The sequence below is a fragment of the Arachis ipaensis genome, chromosome B7 (genome assembly GCF_059453495.1).
Source record: "Arachis ipaensis isolate K30076 ecotype BB chromosome B7, ASM5945349v1, whole genome shotgun sequence".
Taxonomy (NCBI): domain Eukaryota; kingdom Viridiplantae; phylum Streptophyta; class Magnoliopsida; order Fabales; family Fabaceae; genus Arachis; species Arachis ipaensis.
Genome location: NC_142442.1, coordinates 3,170,628 through 3,193,284, shown reverse-complemented (window position 1 = coordinate 3,193,284; position 22,657 = coordinate 3,170,628). Strand labels below are relative to the sequence as shown.

At 33.8% G+C, this 22,657-nt stretch overlaps 2 protein-coding genes across 2 annotated transcripts; one reads left to right on the top strand and one right to left on the bottom strand.

Annotated features, from left to right (window-relative positions):
- The first annotated feature begins 1,023 nt into the window (after positions 1–1,023).
- LOC107608726 (ARM repeat superfamily protein) lies at positions 1,024–15,469 on the top strand. The gene is made up of 39 exons (XM_016310437.3): positions 1,024–1,398; positions 1,520–1,733; positions 1,944–2,039; positions 2,136–2,253; positions 2,336–2,509; positions 2,812–2,982; positions 3,299–3,354; positions 3,449–3,538; positions 3,632–3,780; positions 4,075–4,157; positions 4,248–4,376; positions 4,485–4,559; positions 5,010–5,178; positions 5,933–6,072; positions 6,219–6,308; positions 6,673–6,853; positions 7,077–7,171; positions 7,274–7,426; positions 7,551–7,707; positions 7,949–8,082; positions 8,283–8,364; positions 8,451–8,613; positions 8,858–8,933; positions 9,111–9,284; positions 9,373–9,438; positions 9,528–9,632; positions 9,796–9,885; positions 10,065–10,279; positions 10,403–10,556; positions 10,663–10,845; positions 11,171–11,266; positions 11,365–11,432; positions 11,520–11,865; positions 12,398–12,613; positions 12,899–13,561; positions 13,656–14,059; positions 14,306–14,561; positions 14,657–14,827; positions 14,968–15,469. The coding sequence occupies exons 1-39, from the start codon at positions 1,239–1,241 to the stop codon at positions 15,202–15,204; spliced, it is 6,399 nt and encodes a 2,132-aa protein (XP_016165923.1). The 5' UTR covers positions 1,024–1,238; the 3' UTR covers positions 15,205–15,469.
- A 263-nt stretch (positions 15,470–15,732) lies between these two features.
- LOC107608727 (DEA(D/H)-box RNA helicase family protein) lies at positions 15,733–20,031 on the bottom strand. The gene is made up of 8 exons (XM_016310439.3): positions 19,517–20,031; positions 18,752–19,027; positions 18,074–18,397; positions 17,592–17,783; positions 17,331–17,486; positions 16,710–17,128; positions 16,392–16,549; positions 15,733–16,250 (listed from the first exon to the last, which is right to left on the bottom strand). Exons 1-8 carry the CDS (start codon positions 19,883–19,885, stop codon positions 15,910–15,912), a joined length of 2,235 nt encoding a protein of 744 aa, XP_016165925.1. The 5' UTR covers positions 19,886–20,031; the 3' UTR covers positions 15,733–15,909.
- Between the last annotated feature and the right edge of the window lie 2,626 nt (positions 20,032–22,657).

Below are 22,657 nucleotides of genomic sequence, written 5' to 3'. Positions count from 1 at the left end.
AAATTGTGCACTAAATTCTCCCAATATTCTTAGATAGATTTTTGTATTTATGTTTAATTAAAAAATAAAATAGTTTGTTTCTAGACATGGATCAGTTTAAGCTAGGGTGTTCATGGATCGGGTGAAATCGGATTTGTCCTTATCCAGACCCAATTCTAAATATATATTGGATCTACTTTTTAGACTCTAACCCGACTCTAAACTCGATGAAATCAAAATATTTTTGGGTCACAATTATATCAGGTCCAAACCAGATCTTTAAAGTTTTAACAATAATTTATAACGATAAGCTTATAATTAATATAACATAATATTTAAATTATATCAGGTCCGGACCGAATCTTCGAGTCGGGTCGGACCATGTGCACTCTGGTTTAAGCAATAGATTTAGTTGGTTATTAATTAAGAAGTTTGCTTATTAAAATAGTTATTAATTTTTATGTTAATAAAACAACCAATAAACTAAAATAATTCCCAATATATTATAAAATCAAAATTAATTCTAATATACTTTTTCATCTTTCACAATTTTATAACTACCGAACAAACTACCTTTATTTATATTATATAAGCTTTAAAAGAAAAAAGAATTCTAATTCCATATATATATTAGTATAAATTATTTATAATTTATTTATCATTTATTAAAAATTATTAATTAAATAAATGATCAAATAATGAATATAAAACGTCAAACATTTTTACTTATGTGCAAATGTGCAATATATTATTAGTAATTAACTAATTATAGAAAACATTTTATATAGAATTTGGATTCTCTAAAGTTTAAATTTCATTTTAGAGAGTAAAGTGTGATCTTTCACCTTTTATTTTATAAGCGAGACCAAAAAATAAATATGAGAGAGAAACCATTTAAGGATAAAAAATCATACTTTATTCTTTAAATTACAAATTTAAAATTTAGAGGATCCAAATTCTTATATATATATATATATATATACAACAAATTGCATGTGAAAACGACGACGTTTTACATAACAATTTGGCGGTAACAAACCTAATGTCCAAAACTTGCTTCAGCTCCATCAAGTAGCTGCTACACTCAAAATCAAAAACCCTAAACCCCTCTGCGTGTGCGGCTAAGTGTGCATTGCATTTCCTCTCCCTTCTCTGTTTTTACCTTCTCCTGGAGAGAGGCGCACACATTCGAAAATCGAAGTAATAAGAACCCTACATCTTCTGTGAACCCCAAAAAGTTAGTTACTGCAAAAAAAAAAATGGCTACTTCCATAGCATCTCAGCTCGAAGCTATCAAGTCCTTCGCCCGACCCGACATCGACCCTCTCAAGCGGCCATTCACCCGCCCTTCCATCCTGTTCGACCCCAAAGAAGCCGCTGACATCGACATCGACACCATCTTCAACATCGCCCTTCAAGGTTCCCCAAAAATTTAAACTCACCCGAAATGCAATTTCGAATAAAGTTTATTTATTTATTTTTTGTTTGCATTGAATTTGAAAATTGGAATTTTGGGCATCTGTGATTGTCATTGTTTCAGGTTTAGAGGTACTTACAGGCAATGATGAAAAGTTTGGGCACTATAAGAACGATTTGTTTAGCTACCGGAGTAAAGAGTTGGATAGGGAGTTGATGAGCGTAGAACAGAACAATCAGCTTAATGTTACCATTGCTTCGTACTTAAAGCTTCTCTCTGGATATTTTCTCATTCCCTCTGCTCTTAAAACGCTCGAGTATTTGGTTCGTAGACACAAGTAAGTGACTTGCTTTTATCAAACTCTTTTTCTAACTCGTAGACTGTTTACAAGTTTGTAAAATCAACTTGACAATTTTACGAGTGGAGCTTTATCATTCTGGTTTACCTTAGCTCCATGAGCTTGGTGAACTCTCTAGTTTGATTGCATTGGTGTGGGGGATGTGATGGGTTGTCTATTTTATTATGTCGCTTATCGAGTGTTTTACAGGGTTCATGTGTACAATGTTGAGGAGTTGGTTCTATGTGCTTTGCCTTATCATGACACGCATGCATTTGTTCGAATAGTACAGATACTTGATACAAGGTTAGTGTGATATGATTGTTTGTTATTTTGTTTGGTTATGATGTAAATTGCTTATTGGAATGGTTTCTGATGTTTGTCTTTAATTTTTTGGTAAAGGAATACTAAATGGGGGTTTCTTGAGGGGGTGAGAGTCTCTGGTGCACCGCCACCTAGAACGGTCTTGGTGCAGCAGTGCATCCGTGATAAAGGTGTATTGGAAGTTCTATGCAACTATGTGAGTGCTCAATTCATTTTTGTTTTTGTATTTGATTGTTGTCTAATGGAATTGAATAGTTAGATAAGAGTTTCAATTGCAGGCAGCTCCATCAAAGAAGTTTCAACCTTCAAGACATGTAGTAGGCTTATGTACTGCTGTTTGCATTGAAGTTCTGGGTAGTCTTGTGACGGTTAATGATGATATTGTCAAGAGAATACTTCCTTTTGTAGTTTCCGGTCTTAATCCTGGTGTTAAGGGAGTTTCAGATCACAAGGTTAGATTCCTTGAAATTTGTTTTAGCACATGAAAACTTATTGGGATGAGCACATGGTAATATTTTTGTGATTACCTTTTGGTTTATATGCAATGTATTGCCCTTAAAAATGTTTGACTGTCTGAAACGAACTTGAAGTTGCCCTACAATGTCCAGTAATGAAATATATTATTTAGTGATAGTATTTCTCTCCCATTCGGATAGAACATGAGTGATGGTAAACTAATGTTGTCTTGTAGTACAAGTTATTTTCCTTGTTGCCTTATTATACATTGTTTCATGCAAATTGTGCTTATATGCAGGCTGGTTCTCTGATGATCGTTGGTTTGCTTGGAAATAAAGCTGTGTTAGCTCCCAAACTTACTAATAGTTTGATACGTTCAATTGCTGAGGTTGCTCATGAGGAGGCAAAAGAGTTGACTGATCTTCATTGGTTTCGATTATCTCTTATTGCCTTAATCAATCTTGTTCAGGTACCACGCATGTTCCTCTGTGCATAAGTTGCATTCCAATCCCTTTGAATACCATATATGTTTATTATGTCTTACCAGTTACTTATACCTTTTGTATCTTTTTGAGGATCACTTATCCTCTTTTGTATCTTCTCTTCCATTTTTTATTTTTTTATTTTTTTTAAGTGTTAAGTTACATGAATTGGTTTATTGATGCAATTTTCTTTTTGCTCTTCTGTATGTATTTTTGAATTTGGTTTGAAACATAGAAGAATTTTGTCATTATGATTTCTTAGTATGCATTCTATTCTGATATGTTCTATTGGATTTTTTTTAGTCACAACATGTTGAAATTTTCCCTGTGAAGGCCTTGGATATATTGAAAGAAATAAGGTAGTTTTCCAAAAGCTACTCCGCTTATCCGTAATTTCTGTGCTTTGGCTGTTGATTTGTAATATTTATGATTTATAATTCTTTTTATATATAGGGACTTGGCAGGGATCTTATTCGAATTGTCTAGGGAATTCAATATTGAAAAGTTTCTTTTTGTGCTTTTGGGCTCCCTGATAGACTCCAGGTGAAAATTTTGTGATTTCCTTTATGAAGAGTATCCTATAACTCATAGTTTTTGCTCCTTTGTGATTTTGTACTGATTGTAACACATTTGCAGTTCTTCTGATGAACACTGTCAGCTGGCATTGCTATCATTGATAGAAAAGGTTCCCATAAATGGTTTTATTAATCAAGTGGTTACCAAGATCCTATCCACTTGTCTGAGATTGTCACAGAAAGTCAGTGACTCAACATCTTCTATGTCAGGTATATATTATTTAGAATCTTAAAATTTTGTTCACATTGATATTATTGTTCTTCACACATTTATCGGATCTATATTCCCTAAGGCTTGTCAAATCAGATTGGACATTGAAGTATTGAACTCTCCTGTTATGTACATTTAAATGTGTATAGTTGATTATTGTTGTTAGGTTGTGCCCCTCAATAGATTTTTGCTGCTTCTCAGTCAAACTTCTTGTTCTCAATAGAATATGCAACTATTATTTGATGCCTAACTGATTTTTCTTCTCAAACCTTGGTTTGTTGGATGTCAATCAGCTGGTTGGGCAAAAAAGATTCTGACTGTTCTTAATACGAAGTATCCTTCTGAACTGCGCAAAGCAGTTAATCATTTCCTTCAGGCAAGTTCCTGTTTATCTTAGTATGCATGTATCTATCTATGCCTTTGTGAGGAAGTTTCAAATGGTTTGAACTTTGAACTTGTTCAATAGGATAACAAAGGACGTTCTAAGAAAGACCACTCGGCATATAAGATTTTGTGTAAGATGCTGGATGGGAATTTGAGTTCACCAGTTGATATCTCAGATTCAAAAATTTGGTTCGCCTTGCATCATCCAAAGGTATTTCCTGAATTCTAGTTTCCCTCGGTCTTAGTTGCATGAATCTGATTTGATAGTCTTCAAATTTCTCAGTATGTAAAGGTTCACTTTTCTTATTGTGTTGTATAGGCTGATGTCCGGCGGTCCACCCTGCTTGATTTAAATTCATCTGGAATTCTGAAAACCAAGGTCGTTGTTTCTGAGGTATTCCCTCTGTTAAACTCCTCCAATCTCAAGTCTGCATCTTTCTCATTTTTTATTTATTATATGTTTCTGTTTCATCAATCTGTTGAAGAGTATCCTTGATCAGTCTCTCCTTTTGGTTGAAACAATTTGAATATTGTTGCTTGTTATGTTTTTGTTTCGTTATTGTGTAAACTCTTTAGAACTTTCTGATGTCATTGGGGTTTGCTTTGAAGTGTTTCTTTCATCCATTAGTGAGATTTAATTTATATGGACATTGATGTTGTGTTGTATGTAATTGGTGGGGCTTAATTGATCTAATTTAACAGTGCACATCATTCTGTGTGTCTGTCATGGTAGAAATCCCTTCTTTTATGAATGATTCGCTAAAGTAAATGATTTTGATACTGTACTTTAAATCTTGAAGGCTTATATCCGTTTTCCACTCCCAATTTCTGTCCTGTTGAACAGAGTCTTGTAGACATTGAAGATGCCATATTGAGACAGTTTGATGATAAAGATCTGACAGTTGTTCTAGCAGCTTTATCAGTTGATGGCTTGGAAAATGTAATAGGTTCTTCTAAGCTATTTGATGCACTGCAGAATGTGCTGAGGAGATGTAGTAGCCAGCTGCTGTCAGGTAATGTATGGCATATTTGACACAACTTAGTAAAATATAGTATTTAGATTTACTTTATCTGATATACTAACTGCTATAAACTTGTTCGTTGTGATTATATATGAGACAGTAATTGGTTCTATATATACACATTTAGAACACAATTGATAGATGACGAACATACATATTTTCATCCAATCAGATGTTTGGCAAAATAATCTGTTTCTGAATTTATTCTTGTCAGTGATGTCTGTTAAATGGCGGAGTCGTTTAGAGCTTTAAATGAGAAAATCTAAGTCTACATGCTTTGGCGATTGGTAATTGCTTTTTTCTCAAAATAATGCAACCAATTTTTGCTTTAGATAAAACTTTTAATCTATACATATTCATAGTTAAACCCTTCTTGGATTGTATACTTAATTATCATACAAAAACAATGACTTAATCAAAATTGAAATTGAAGAGAGATAATTTATTAAGGGGAGCAGATTCAACTCAGCCAAACATTTATTGAGTTTAAGGCATGTATACTAATTCTGGAAAATTTGTACCCGGGTAGTTGTTTCATGTTAAGTATATTCTATTTCACCTTTGGATAGGGATAAATTTAGCTTCCTCCGTATGTTTGTGTTTTGGATTTATTTAAATAAATGCTCTTTGCTTGGGGCCTTTTTCATTGAGAACTTGTTCAGGGAGAATACATGGCAGGTAAATAAATAATTGTGTAACAGGAATAAATTGTGACGTCTGTTGCCTTGTTCTCTATTTTCTGTAGGTTCAATTGATAATGTTCGTCTAACAAATGAAGTTGCTGTCTCTTGTCTAAATAATGCTATATCATACTTTCATGATCATACTGATTACTTGAAGAAACTTGCTGGCATGATCTTCCCATTACTCCTTGTACTACCACAGGTTGCTTTGCACCTCTTCCCTGACTTTGGATTTAGTATTTATCTTTTTTGTTTATCGACTTTGTTCTGACATGGTGTCTTTTTACCTCAGCATTTAAATTCTCTTTTCTGATTAGCATTACATAACCACCTTTCTTCCACTTGCAGACACAAAGCTTGAATTTAAAGGCTCTGGGATCACTCAACAAAGTAAATTGGCCACTTTATCAGAATATCACTTCCTCTTCTATAGAAGCGGTAAATATCTGTTTAAATTTATTGCCCACTTATAATATGAAGAAACTTCAGTCTGTTGTTTAACAAGGCAAGGCTGTCAAACTACAGAGGTTTATCCAAGGTTTACTATACTGAATGCATCATAAGGTTTTACCACCATTGGGAAAAGCAAAAATTGCGAAGTAAAGTGGACATAGCTAATAAGCCTATCCCTACCACTTGAATGTATTCAAATTTGAATAGAATACGTGGAATGGGTTGGGGATTACTTATCTTTCGGTTTCATAGTATTTCTGAAATATTAATCCCAGTAACTAGCTAATATTTTTTGCCAAATGAAGATCCATCACCTTTCTGATTCTTTAAGGATAAAATACAATTGCAGGCATCAATAACTGGGCGTTTATCTTCAATTAACTTGAAGACGATCAACAATTTGGCTGATAATTTCATGTCCCACCCTGAAGATCATATTGCTTGGTTTGTTGACAGCTGCAGTGATTTGGAACTGTCAAAAACACTCTTCTTTTTTGTGCTATTGCAGTCTTTTTTGACAAAACTAAAAGGTTTGTCTCTCTCTTTTGTTAATTTCTTTTTTTCTGTGATACAGTTCTTCTATATATTACTTGTTTCACGACTGAAGCATGACCCAATACTTGATAACTTTTAATTTGGAGAATATCATCCCCACACACTATTTGCAATTCCCTTTTTTATATTATAGTTCTTTGTCGGGATTTGTTAAAGCAGATTAAGCAATACTGATTGTGGGCTTCTTTTTGCTCAAAGGTGATGACTTTTCTACACTTTTCGATATTGTATTTCCTGTGCTAAAGGCTGAATGGGAATCCTTAGTGACTGCTGGTGATGTTCGTTTGGAAGAGGTACAAGGATTTGATAGTATATGAGTGCTTTTATGTTTGTTAATGTTTTATTGAGGAGAAACTTATTCCACTTTCTCTTTTATCTTCGGTTTCATTGTACAGTTCAATTCTGAAGTGTTAGACTGGGATTGCAGTGCATTCTTTGATCACTTTTTGGTTACCCATCTGAAACCTCTAAATGGCAAAATTATAGTTTGCTTGTTTTGGAGGCTGCTAAAAGCACTAATATCTGCAATGCCTTCAGATCTGCCATTGGTGAGTAATTCCTTCAGTATTTGAGTATTGTAATCCTGTAACGATTTTGTTACAAAAATCTGCTTGGCTTCGTATAATTTGTCGGTTATCACTGTTGGTTGGATTAACATTCTACCAATTGCAGGATGATAACAATAAGTGGGTCTGTAGGATAAAGGACCTGTTTGTCTTTTTCGCTGCCTTGCAATACAAGCATGCTTTCCATGAACACCTCCATTACTTAGCAGCACAGTGTAGTATATCACCTGCATGCCTCCTATCGAAGTTTTTCACCGAGGAAGGTACTTTTCACTTGAATCCCTATTCTTTTATTTGCTCCATATGTCAATATTTGATTCCTTTTCACATCTTGTATATCAAATAAATTCACTTGTAACTGACTTCCAAACCTTTTTCTTTTCCTATTATTATTTTCTAATGACTATATTAACATCTCTTTACCATTCACATGCTTCCAATTCCTATAAGCTCAAGTTTAAATTTGCTTGACCTTGACTTTCTGTTGGGTCTTGCATTCTGCAGGTGTTCCTGCTGCAGTGCAGGTTGAAAGTCTTCAGTGTTACACATTTCTTTGTAATCTATCGCAAGATAGATGGCAAGTTGAACTCTTAGCTGAATTTCCGTCTATTCTTGTTCCATTGGCTGGTGACAATCAGGCATGTTCTTTTGCTTACCCCCCTTGACCTGGTGTATATATTTTCATACTTAATTTTCATATAGCAATTTTTTGAATATTAACAAATGATATTGCTCACGGAGCGGATACTGCTTTTCATTGTGTATGTTCTGTTTTCTTGACTTCAAGGAAATGCCATTGGGTCAAACATTTTTTTGTATCTTTTGAATTTCTTTTCAGGCTATAAGGGTTGCTGCCATGAACTGTATTGATGGGCTATATGCATTGTGGGGTCGTATTGCACGTTCTGGCAAGAAAAATGGTACTTAACTATCAGAATAATTGGACTTGGCCATTACTTCCTAATTAATATTACCTTGATATGAAGATTTTCTAAACTGGTAACAGGAAGCAATGCAACGTCGATCCATTTTCTAGGTGAACTTTTATCGTTGATGGATCAGCAAAAAGCACTTATATTATCTGACAAGAAATTCCTTCCTTCATTGTTTGCATCCATGCTGAGTTCAACTTTTCAAAACATCTTAGTACCTCAGAATATAGGAAACAGGTATCTTCATTTCTCAATTCAATGGCACTGTTTTCATCTCCACAGAACTGCATAATATATTTGTTCACGTGCATCTTGTAGCTTTCTCCTTATTAATCTGATTTTCTGTTCCTCATTTTTGATAGTTTTTTCACTATGTCTGGAGTGGGGTTCATTATCTTTATTGAAAATTTAAGAATATTAGTTTCAATTGTCCTTATTGAACCCTTCGTATTCTACTTTGTTTCCACAAACATCTTTTCAGGTTTGATCAGTCCACAAAAGAAAATATTCTTGGTGTGATTTTGGGTTCTTCTATGAAATTCTCTAATTATGGAAAGGTTTGTTATCTTCACCCTAGATTTCTTCTATTTTGCTTTCCTAATACTTCAGATGCAAAATGGTGATAAAAATTCGTTTTTGAATGGTCAGTTTCATATTTACTCTATTTTTAATATATATATCCAAAGCTATGATGGAGATATTAACTTACTTTTGGACATTGTTACCCCTGGCAGCTAATGATTTTATCCTTGCTCAAAGGAATTGGGAATCTAATTGTGCAATTTGAAGGAGTGATGTCATTATTGTCCTCTCTTATTATGAGGCGGAGGCAATATTCTAATGAGCTCGGGAAGTGTTGCCCGAAAGTCTCAAATACTGAAATTCAACTAATCTGCCTTCTGCTGGAGGTATGCCTATTATGCTGTGCTTGATTTAGTTGATAGAACCTTCGGTCTCATGTTTGGTGTGAACCTTCTTTCGTTTTTTTTTTTTTAGAGCTTTGTTATGTCATCACCTTCTGGTGGGAATGATCACCAGGATCTCTTACTGAAGGCTTTGCAGGTCAGCTACTAGGTTATGCTTCTCTTATGCCATATCATCATTCTATTTAAATTAACTGACTTACTGCAATGGGCCATTTCCTTTTTCAGTTGGATGCTGTGTCATCAGATGATCCTGCCTATGTAAAGCCTTGTATCACTGTTTTGGACAAACTTAACAATCAATTCTACACAGGGTTGAAGAATGAAGTGAAGGTCCTAATAACAATATACATGATTCTTAACAGTTTTTGTCATTCATGATAACTAGATCTGTTTATTCTCTTAACATGGTGTACTAGAAAGATTATTTTGTGGAGCCTTGTCACCTATCTAATACTTACTTTATAGCCTGAAAATACCTTTTTTGGTCCATCAGGAGCATTTATTTTGTGAGCTTGTGCTTTTGTGTCATAATGCTAATGGGGACATACAAAATGCAACCAAAGAGGCCTTGATGCGCATAGATGTAAGTTCCTTGCTGTTGAGTAAATGTTATATATTTGTTCTTTCAATAATTGTACTTGGTGTGTGGTTGTATAGATTCTGCTCTGTTTATTTTATCATGCTGTGGGTCAAGTTTTTATTCCATAGAAGAAAAGGAAGAAATGAAATCGAAAATCATTGGTGGTTCTCATGGAATTGCAGATTAGTTTCGACACAATTGGCCACATACTTGATCTCATACTTAAGCAGGAAAGTTGGATAATTAGTTCATCACATGAAAAGACCACAAAGAAGCAGAAATTGAAAATACATGAGGAGGAGGTTCTCACTAATGACATCTGTAGAAGAGAAAATCCAGTCTACATCCTTAGTTCTCTTCTTGATGTTTTGCTGTTGAAGAAGGAAATAACAAACAGGTGAATGATTGCTCTAACTAATTAATCGTATAACTGCCCGGAAGAAGATAACAACATCTTTTATCATGTTAAAAGATAAGACCAAGCATTTTATTGTGCTAAATTCAGTTTTTATTTGTTCAGGCATTTGTTTTTAGGTCCCTTATTTAAGCTCCTTCGCAAGTTATTTTCATCAAGTCCCTCAGAAGCAAATACCATCATATGTCATATTCAACACACACTGTTGATAATCCTGGACGATATAATCATGTCTCTCAAAAGCATGGCTCTGCCAAATGTATGTCCTAATCATGATAGTTTTGATTTACTTAATACCAGTTTTATTGTCTACCTCTTTGCTATTTTGGCTGATTACTAATGTTCAGTTTCACTATCTTCGACAGAAACAAATTACAAAAGAAATTAGCATTAAGCTGTTGATAGAGTGTGCCCGCACATCCAACGATGTAGTCACCCGCAACCATGTATTTTCTGTGCTTTCTGCTATTACCCGAATCTTCCCAGAAGAAGTTTTGGGATATATACTTGATATTATTGCAGTCATTGGAGAATCAGCTGTGACACAGGTTTGTAAGGATAAGGTTTCTTTTTATTGGGCATCCTATGAGTAGGATAGTTTATTAAATCAGTTTCTTGTCAGCGTCAAATGTTGTTTCCCTACTTGTTTTTAATCATTGTTTTTTGAGGTCACACTTTTTGAGTTGATTTTGAAAGTTTTGAGGAACTGTCCTGCATGCTTAGTTTTATGTTAACACACTGCAACTTCTATACATTGAGTTACAAGTGTTTGAATTCTTCATGATTATTATTGGTGACTTCTAGTTACTTATTTATTTTTAAAAAAAAAAAACTTTATTAGGGATGTGATCATTTGTGTTTATATACCTGTAGATTGACAGTCACTCGAAGCATGTGTTTGAGGATCTTATATCTGCAATTGTACCTTGTTGGTTGTCTAAGACAGATGATGTGGAGAAATTGCTGAAGGTTGGTTTTGTATGATGTTTTTGTCTTTCATACCTACTATATTATTGCATTGCAAGTCACTCTTTGCAGATCAACATTCTGATGTGATTTTTCTTCAGATTTTCCTGGATATCTTGCCTGAAATTGTTGAGCATAGAAGGTTATCTATTGTTTTATATCTGTTAAGGTATTTTTGTTATACTTGTTATTGCCTTTAAACTTTTTTCGCCTTTGGTTTGTGATCCACATCCAATGATGGTTTCCCATTTTGCAGAACCCTAGGTGAGGGTAAAAGCTTGGCCTCATTGCTTACCCTGCTTTTCCATTCATTGGTTTCAAGGAAAGAAGCATGTTTCCTTGACAGTGAGACTCCAGATGCTTTAACATCTTATACGAGGGAGTGGGAATATAAATTTGCAGTGCAAATCTGTGAACAATTCACAAGTAAGACTTGGCTTCCTTCTCTGGTTTTGCTGCTTGAGCAGCAGGAAGGACATAGTAATATTGATCAGGAATGGTTTCTGGAGTCGTTTCTTGCAATGCAATTTACTTTGCAAAAATTGCAAGATCCTGAATTTGTGTTCGCACTTGAATCTGGAGAAAATACAGTTGTCATTCAGGTATAAGTTCACAGATTGGATAAGAGATGCATTGATTTTTGCATGCCTTTTTTAATATCTCACGTTATTCAAAAAGGTTAGGCAAGTTCTCAACATCACCTTATATCGTAATTCTTCCAAAGAACATCAATTTTTTGCAAAACCAATGGCCAACAGCCCAACAATCTGTAACGGTTTGTATTTCAACATATATGTAAGGGCGGGATTGATGATCTCATTTTTTGTGCTACTTCATTGCTACATTAAATGGATGAAATTGTTTGCTTAATATAAATCTAAAAGTTTTGGGATATCTCGGGCTTATGTCAAAGCTAAAGTGAAATTTACCATTGTGAACTTAAGAGAGCATGTATGTGTTTTTTTGTTGCTTTCGTTTTCAGATCCTTTTTACTTTGTTGTGTATAATATAACTGGTGTTGTACACGTATATTTGGCAGATTGCCTAATACTTTAGTCTGTGGTTGCTGCCATTTCTTGCTGAAAAAAAAAAATTCGCTTTACGACAGTCATGATACTTTCTTTTATATTGCAGAGGGCATTGAGTGAGCTTTTGGAGCATGTTGTTTTCCTTGTGCAACTTGTAGATGCAAGTAAAAAGCAACTGAATTTACCTGTTGTTATGAGGAAAGAGTTGAAGGAAAGTATGCGTGCTGTTCTGAGAAATATAACCATGGCCATGATGCCTTCATCTTATTTTAACAGCATAATTAACTTGCTCCACCATGCAGATAAAAGTGTGGGGAAAAAGGTATTGTTTTTCATGTGTTTGTGTAAGATAAGAAAGTTCAATCATGATCTTACATATTACAGCTAATTATTTAGTGCCGAAAACTCGCATTATTGTTCATCAAGTTTTCTCATGAGTAGGACATTTCTAAAAGGACATTTTTTTCTGAAATATGTCACTCATATACCATTGGTCCTATGGCTACTTTATTTTTATTTATTTTTTTCTGTTAGTTGTTCCTTGACTGTCTTTCATTAACTGGAGAGACCTAGAACTGTTGTTTGATACTGTAGTACTTGCCTGCAGGCTCTCGGGCTGTTAAGTGAGACCATAAGAAATAATAAAAAGGACTTGGTGAAGGTTAAAGACACTAAAGGTTCAAGGTCAACACCAAGTTTCTCTTGGCTTCATATGAATAGAAGTTCTCAAGAATCAATGGATAAGATGTGTTCAGAAATTGTCCGTGTACTTGATGATTCATCAAACAACTCCCTGAAAGTTGCAGCAGTTTCAGCATTAGAAGTTTTGGCTGAAAGCATCCCATCTGATAATTCCATCTTCAATGTATGCCTTGGATCTGTTACGAGATGCATTATGTCTTGCAACTTGACTTTCACTTCTAGTTGCCTTCGGACAACTGCTGCCTTGATCAATGTTCTAGGTCCAAAGGCACTGCCAGAACTTCCTAAAGTTATGGATGGTGTTTTTAAGTCATCACAGCAAGTATTGTCTAATGTGGATAATAAACCCAAAACCAATGAAGCTTCATCAGCCTCGCATGAATCCTATTTGTTTGCTATTTTCTTCACTCTGGAGGCAGTTATTGACAAGCTTGGCGGGTTTCTAAATCCATATCTTACAAATATCATGGAGCTTCTCGTGCTTAATCCTGAATACGTATCGGGAATAGATGCAAAGATTGAGACTAGAGCTAATGCAGTACGAAAGCTTCTTGCAGTGAAAATTCCTGTAAGGCTTGTTATAATATGAATTATAATACTATGGCAGCTAATGAATATTTCTGCATTTTATTTACTTAATATGCATTTTAATTTTGTTACAGGCTCGACTTGTTCTGCCACCTTTGTTAAAGTTATACCCTGCTGCCGTTGAGGCTGGGGAGAAAAGCTTAACAATTGTGTTTGATATGTTTGCAACCTTGGTTGGCACGATGGACAGATCAACTATTGCGGCATTCCATGTAAAGATTTTTGACCTTTGTTTGGTTGCTCTTGATCTTCGCCGTCAAGGTCCCCCTTCAGTTCAAAACATTGATGTGGTAGAGAAAGGAGTGATGAATGCAATGGTAGCTTTGACCTTAAAACTTACAGAGAGCATGTTCAAGCCTCTCTTTATAAAAAGTATTGAGTGGGCCGAATTTGAGGTGGATGAAACTGCATCTGGAGGAAGCATTGATAGGGCCATATCTTTCTATGGCATGGTAAATAAGCTCACTGAGAACCATCGGTGAGTCATCTTCTCTATGTACCCGGTTGAATTACTTAATAATTATTTTTATATGGTATTCTGACAAATTAGTGTGGTGATAGCATAAATTAAAAATAAGTTCCAACGAGATTTTGTTAATTTATATTTTATATTCACCACCAATAAATACAGCAATATAATTAGTTATTATGATGTTACTTATGCTTTTGTGAAATATTGAAGGACAACCACCTAAAGCGAACACTGATGTATTCTTTGTTGTAGGTCATTATTTGTTCCTTACTTCAAACACTTGCTTGGTAGCTGTGTTCATCATCTCACTAATGGTGGAGATGGGAAGGTGTCTAATTTCAGTCGGAAGAAAAAGAAGGTGAAGATTCAGGATGACGGGGATGTAGAAGACAGGGATAGTGTGTCCATCAAGGTCTGGCATCTCCGGGCATTGGTCTTATCCTCCTTACACAAGTGTTTCCTTTATGATAATGGGACCTTGAAGTTCCTAGATTCCTCAAATTTTCAGGTTAGTGAATCATACCATTTGAGTATTTGGCCACTTTATTTTCAGAACATTTTTCTTTTGCGTATTGACCAACTTAAGTGCTATCCTTGATGCAGATGCTGTTGAAACCTATTGTCTCGCAACTTGTTGTAGATCCACCAACTTCTCTGGACGACAACATGAATATACCAAGTGTAAAGGAGGTTGATGAACTATTAGTTAATTGTATAGGTCAAATGGCCGTCACTGCCGGATCCGACCTTCTGTGGAAACCCTTGAACCATGAGGTATGGTTCTTGTTCTTCTATATATACCTATTTTAGAAAAATAAGATAAATTTCTCTGACCATCTTTTTCGCATTCATTTCAGTGATAAACATAACATTAAGCTAAATATCTGTTTATATTTTTTTTGGTTCTTGTGCAGGTCTTGATGCAGACGCGGAGCGAAAAACTAAGAGCCAGAATTTTGGGACTCAAAACCGTGAAATATCTTGTGGATAAGTTGAAAGAAGAATATTTGGTATTCTTGGCTGAAACAATCCCATTCCTTGGTGAACTTCTTGAGGATGTGGAGCTTTCAGTTAAGACACTTGCTCAGGAAATTCTGCAGGATATGGAGTCTTTGAGTGGTGAGAGTCTTGCTGAGTATCTACGCTCTTAATCATCAATATACCAGTTTTGTACACTTAGGAGGTAGCATTATGGCATAGACATGTATGATCCTCGTGTATGCAATTTTGATCACTAGTCCAATGTATATTATATGATTGTGAAAGGAAAAGTAACATTTATTTGTTTGTTTAATCGTCGAAAATGAATTTTTCTCTTCTTGGAATGAAGTCTGAAACATTTGTAATAGTTCACTACGATATTTGAGATGCAAGTCTAGGTAATAAAGAATATTTATTCTTTTACCCTTTAAAAAATTCATCATCTAGCAAACTTATGGTTCTAAACCCCAGAAAATATTATGTTCAGGATTTTAAACCCTACCAGAAAATTATTTGGAAGCACACTGAACACTATATAAAGTAGTAAAAAAGAAACATGAGCTTTAAGGTTTTATACATATTCATCTTCGTCCGGGTTTTTAAACAGCTATCATAAATTTATTTGGGATTTAAAGCCCAAAAAGATGAATCAATTTACATTGTCTTATAAAATTTTTATATAAATTCAATGCAATAGATTTGTAAAAATAAACTTTCATAAATACGAACTGGTTGAATTAATTAGCTGTTAAAAATCAAAAAGCCGCAAGAACCTATGCTCACAAAAATGCTATTCACAAAGTTCCACAAAACTGCTCTATTTTTCACCCGTTTCGGATATGAAAGAAAATGTGTACTAATGCATATCCTTGTGACTATGATGAGTGCATGGAATTCAATAATTTCAAAGCTAGAGCTTCTTGCTCCTCCAAACTAACAGAACCAGCACCAATGGCTCCCTTCCCTGTGACTTCATTTCTTTCACCATCATCACTGTCACTGTCAAAATATACTTTACTCTTTTTATTCGGTCTTGCCGTGGCTTTATCTGATTCGGACCCAGAAACATCATCATCTTCATCCATGTTTCCTTCCTTCCACTTCATCTTCTGTTTGATTCTTTTTTCTCTACGCCGTTGTCGCTCCAGAAGCTTGTCTTCCTTGTCTGCCTTCTTCAAATCCTCGCGCATCTTTCTATAGTATTCAGCTTTTTGTTCTGCAAAGGATGCAAATTGAGATAGCAGAATATATTAGATTCAAGTGAGATGTCAAACCAGAAAAGCAATTCATAATTCATACACACACATGAAAAGTGAAACATAGTTCCTATCACTTCTAGGTTAAAGCGGTGACATACCTGGGTCAAGCAGCAATGATTCCTTGCCACTTTGCGTATCAGCAATCCTGGCTAGAGGAGGAAGTGTGTGACCTTCATCATCAAATACAACCCTAGTCCCCAGTGGCCGATGTACATTGATTTTGAGCTTCTTTTTCTTCAATATACGAGTTGCAGGCCTGCACCAGAATAAACCAATTAAAATTACAGTGGTTTCAGTAAGGACAACAATGGAGAAAGAAACTCCCCAAGACTTCACACAAATAGAACTGCCTAGAAACAACAGTATCATGAACTCCTTTTTAAGTACTACCAAAATCATATTAATAGATAACATACATGATTTCTGCATCTTCAGATGCCTTTCCTTCTTCTTTCGGGTTATCGGCTGCCAAAAGAAGATCATTTTCTGTTTCCTCACCCTCAGAATCACTTGAGTCTAGCTTCTTTTGGGATATCTTCAATTCATTTTCCTCTTTTTGATGTTGTGGTTCATCTAAAATTGTTTTTGCCAATGCACCTTTAGATTTAATTTTTTGGTTCAGGAAACGGATTTTGGGGGTCATTGGTAAGCCTAATGATGCTGAATATTCATCAATAGGTAGTTTCATAACATCAAATATCTCTTTATCCTTCTGTATATGTATGGATCTCAAATATGTGACAAAGGCCCTTTGAGCCCGATGCTGCAGATCTGGATACTTGACCAGTAAAGATGCCAACAAAGTCGAAACTGGTTGTACTAATTCTTTCTTTGGCTGAAAAAACAAACAACAAACAAGAAGTATTATAAGCCTATACTTTTCTTGGTTTAAAAAGGAAAGTATTGTCATTAAATAATACAGTGCATATACATATACAGTGCATTAAGAAAATGGCACCTTTAAAGCAAGCATGATGTTCAAACACAAATTGGAAATACAATTATTTCTAACTTTTTATTTATTCGAAGAGGAGTACCTTATTAAAGTGAACAGGAACTTTTGCTGCTTTTAACTTCTCAAACATTTGCATTTCTGAAGGCAACAGAAATAAAACTGACTTTCCAACAGATTTATAACGAGCGGTACGGCCAACTCTGTGTATGTATGATGCTACATTTTCAGGACAATCCACCTGCAGATAAAAGATAAAAGTGAGGCCCTCACCGTAAGGACAAACATTTTTCGCACATAAGTTCAACACCCCCTTAGTGCCGCCCCAAGGCCTGCAAGAGATTACCTGAACAACCCAGTCAACTGCTTTATTAAAATCAAGGCCTCTTGCTGCCACGTCAGTCGAAAAGAGCACAGAGCGCTTCTCACAAAACTCGGAATAGATTGCCATTCTTCTTTCCTGCTTCATCCTCCCATGAAGACACTTCAACGGAATGCCAGGGTGTAGTTTTTTAAATGCTTCAAACACGAATTTTACCTATGAAAAAGGGATGTAAATAGATGAAATTTTGAGGAAAAATCAACTCATTCACTCAAATTGAAATAATTTTCGGCTAGTTAGGTGTAAGAATGTAAAGCACATGCAACTAAAATCCTTTAAAAGCTTACTTATTACAGTGACCACAATAATGACATGCCAAGCACTAGCTAAGCAACGATAGACCGAGTAACATTTAAGTTGGCATAACAAAAAAGTAATATGAAATCCTAAAATATAACATTCCCACCAAGAGAAAGAATTGCTCGACTCAAGAGAAGTAGTGATACCTGTTTACAACTTGAAAGAAAAACAAGTATTTTCGACTGAAGGTGAGTCTTTATGAAACTCCACAGCATGTTTAACTTTTGGTCAAGTGCAACCTCCATCACAATTTGCTTCAAGAGTGTAGGAGTGGCAGTCACAGACTCCTCATGCACACTCAGATACTCTGGGTCCTTCAAACTTAGTCTTGCAAGATCTTGAATTGACTTTGTCTGGGTTGCTGAGAAAAGCAAGGTTTGTCTACGCTTTGGTAGTTGTGAAATGATTGCATTTAGTTCCTTCTTGAACCCACTGTCGAGAATACGATCAGCCTCATCTAGTACCAAAACCTGTATCCAAGCCACCTAAGCATTAGCATATATCGATAGATGCTAATGACAGATCAAGTATGTCCCCAAAAAGCTTCAATGTTTTGGAAGATAAAGTCAAAGTCAGTATCTAAGACTTTAAAGAGACATGCTAAAAATTAAACCTTTTTTCGATCATTGTTACTCAATCACTTAGGTAGCTTCTCAAAACAAAGCAGAATCTTCTGAAGCTTAGAGCAGGCATCTTGGCATACCAAATTGTTGCAATTTAATTTAAAACACAAGAAACAGATCTAAAGATAATACAAAAACTTATACTAATTATTAAGTTGGAAGTTTCCACATAGAAGGGGGCAGACAAAAGAATATATTGACCTGCATCTGCGAACATTCAAAATTGGGAGTCTCATCCATGTGTTGCAATAGGCGACCGGGAGTGCAAATCAATATGTTGAGCTCATTGACTCGTTCCTTCTCCATGTCAACATCCTTGCGACCACCAATGAGAAGACCAGCACTGAAATTATGGAACTTGCCAACAGACTTCAACACATCAAACAACTGACCAGCTAGTTCCCTTGTAGGAGATATTATAATACTCCCGACACCATCCTCAGGTCCCCATCTCTCTCTATACAACGTTTCCAACACCTACCATCCATTCACACCAAATTCAACCATCAAAGAAAGCCCCAAAATCCAACAAATAAAAAAATAAAGAAAAAATAACTCTTTACACTGGTATCACCAAAACTCAAGCATCAATAGGAAAACAGATAATTAATTCCTATTAAATTGCCCTTTAACAATATAAAGGAAACCGAAAACTAAACAAAACCAAGAACTTCATCACATACAAAACATGCTACATTTTTAGTTCTGTCTGAACCAGCCCTACTATGATAGCGATGAAGTGCTAGTTTTGTTAGTTATAGCTCAGCTGGCATTCAGTTAAGTTTGTTATGTAATTAGACATGTGCTCTAATTATAAAAAAGAAAAAAAGAGAAGACTTTGCTTAAAGAGAACTAATGTAGCTAAACGTAAGTTATTAATACTGTTTTTATTAAAAATCAATGGGAACCCTAAAATCTTAAATTAATTCCATAAACCTCAGCATTAAGCTGAAGCAGAGAACTCACAGGGATGATGAAAGCAAGAGTTTTTCCGGAACCAGTTTTGGCGGCGCCGAGAATATCTCGGCCACAAAGAGCGTGGGGCAGCGAAGCCCTCTGAATCTCCGTCATAGACACGAACTTCGCCGCTCTCAACCCATCCTTCGTCTTCTTCGAAAGCGGCAACTGCTCGAACCTACCAACACCAGCGTACCGCGAAAACGCGGTGTCGTCTACGCGCCCCACTGGCGCGTTTTTGGGAAGAGGAGGAAGGGACATTGGGTTGGAACCCGACTCTGGTTTCTGGCTTTCGATCCATGATTTTAGAAGCTCAATCTCGCTCTCCTCGGAAATTCGCTGTTGCTTCCGAAAATCTTTTGATTTGGGTCTCCGCATTGTTAACGAAGGTTGAAGCTTGACGATAGAGAGTGAAGAAAAGGTGATAATGGATTGAGAGGGTTTTAGGGTTTAAGGTTGAAGTGACGTTGAAGGTTACGTTGTGATTTTGTGACAGTTTTTCCGCTGCAAATGGCGGCGAATTCAGCTTTGATAATTTAGTGATTTTTTTTTTGAACTATCTAATGGGCCAGTATTAGTTAACTATGTTGGGTATCTACTAGTGTTAATGGGCTGGGCCCAAATTTTTAGGAGCCTTTTTTATTTATTTCACAAGAAAAATGCTACTCGTGCACCAAATATTTTTCGTACTCGTATAAAACTACAGCTGGTGTTAATTAATTGTGTATTTAACTTTTTTTTTAATTAATAAAACAAAAAAGACATGTATTTAGTTAAGAAAATATTAGTATCAAAACTATTTATTATAAATAGTGTAAATGTGACGATATTGCTTTTCTAATGACATTATCTTTAGATGAATTTTGAATCTATAAAGTTAATAGATTGTTTGTAATAAGCGTATTTATTAGCCATCATAATCATCTCCGTCAACAAATCCATAAACCAATTGTCCAATAATCAAATCACTTGATTGAATGCGCAAATAAATTTCATTTCGAGATGCAGATGAAAAAAGGTGAATTATCTTTATGTGAAGCTAAGAATTAAAAATTGTTACATAATTATTTAGTTAAATTTATCCAATTATTTACTCATTTTTAAATATTAATTTCATATAAAAATAATTATATATAAATTTTTATATTAAAATTTTTTTTATAGACTTAAGTCTTAAAATGAAGTCTGAATACTTCACTGACAACTACTCAAATGATTATGATCAATATTTCTTTTTAATATTAGATTTAAAATAAATAAAAATTTAAATACAGCTAATTTTATATAAAGTTAATAATTAAAAATTATTAAATAAAAATTTAATTAAATCAATTAAATTATTTAACCATTCTCAATCATAAAAAGTGGACATAGAATAAAACTAAGAATACATGAGATCTATTATATTATACAGGAGTAATAAGGTCGGTGTTTTTAACACTTGATCTTCAATTCCTTTTATATCTTTAATCTTTACAAAAAAATTACTTCTAAATTCTTTTTATAATTAAGTGAATGTCATCAATAATCCATATTAAGATATTTGAACATTAGACAACAACAAAAAAAAAAGTTATTTGAACATTCAATAATCGTGGTCATCAACACAAGAATTATTGAAATGTTTTATTTCTTAAGTAACTTTTAAACATGTTTCAATTGTATTATTTTTGTTAATTATATAAATTTAGCTATTTTGTGTCTTAAAGACACATTTTAATAGTATAATAATAATATTTTGAAATTTTTTAATATATTTAATGCATTAAAAATAAAAAAAATATTTTTTTTAGTAAAATATTTTTAAAATGTAAAGTTATGTGCCACGTATTTGTAAGACTCTAATTATATTTATTAATAAACTAATGGGTAAAAATAAAGTTAATTCTATAAATGTAGTAAATCATATAGTAATAGTCAGAGAAGAATATCATAAATAACATATATCTCAAAATAATGGAATTAAAACTTGATTTTTGTAACCTGTATACCAATAATATCAATTTTGAATACTTAAAATAAAAAAGTATTGTTGTTGACTAGTTGACCCAATTGATTAATGAGAATTTAATACTACTATATGACTTGCTATGGCATTTGATTTATTGGCAAAGAAAAATTTAAAAATTTTAAAGCATTAAATCTCGCCTATTTAGGATAGTAGACAAAATATTTTCAATAAAATTATTATCAACACTAAAATATTTTAAAGGGTATTCATCTTTATATATTATACAACAATGTTTTATCTACATTAGTCAACAAATCAGATATATATTAATTGAATTCTTACTTTTTAACTAAATAATTTACCATAAAAAACATAATCAAATCTATCATAATAAAGTAATTAAATCTGTAATAAATGAATAATTAGACTTATTTATAGCAGTTATTTTTTTATATAAAATATTAAGTATATATTTCTATATATAATAACTAATTAATAGTTAACTTTTTGTGTATACATAATACTATCATGTATTACACTATAACAATTGCAATAATTTGGTCTAAACCACTCACTATTTCATAATGGAAGATGATTTGCTCCATCAAACTAAAGTAAGATTAGTTGGAAATTGTAAAGAGCAAATGATTCGTAAATAAAAACATATTAATATAAAGGATCAAATTTTAAATAAAAAGTAATTAGTTGAAGGTATATTTTGTTCGGCCTAAAACCTTTAATAAAAAGAATTTAATTTAATGCATTATTAGTATAAAATAATTTTACACATATATTTAATTATGTAATGTTACATTATAAAAAATAATTATTTTTTATATTAACTGTGTGAATAATAAAAAAATAGATATAATTATACAACTATATAAATGATTTATATTGTCAATATATCAAAATTAAAATCTAAAAAAAATTAGAAATAAATATTCTCATTAAATTTTTCCACGAATAGAGTACTACTACTTCTTAAGGGTTGAATTTGTGAATAAATAATAAAAGTTTAATTATTCTTTTGGTCTCTATAATTTTACAAATTTTTTAATTAAGTTTTTATACTTCTTTTTCTTTTAATTGAGTCCTTGCACCAATGAGTTATACCTCAAATAGTATAATCTTTCCATACTCAATTAAGAGATTGCGGGTTCGAGTCTCCTATCTCTAATAAAAAAAAATTGAGTTAA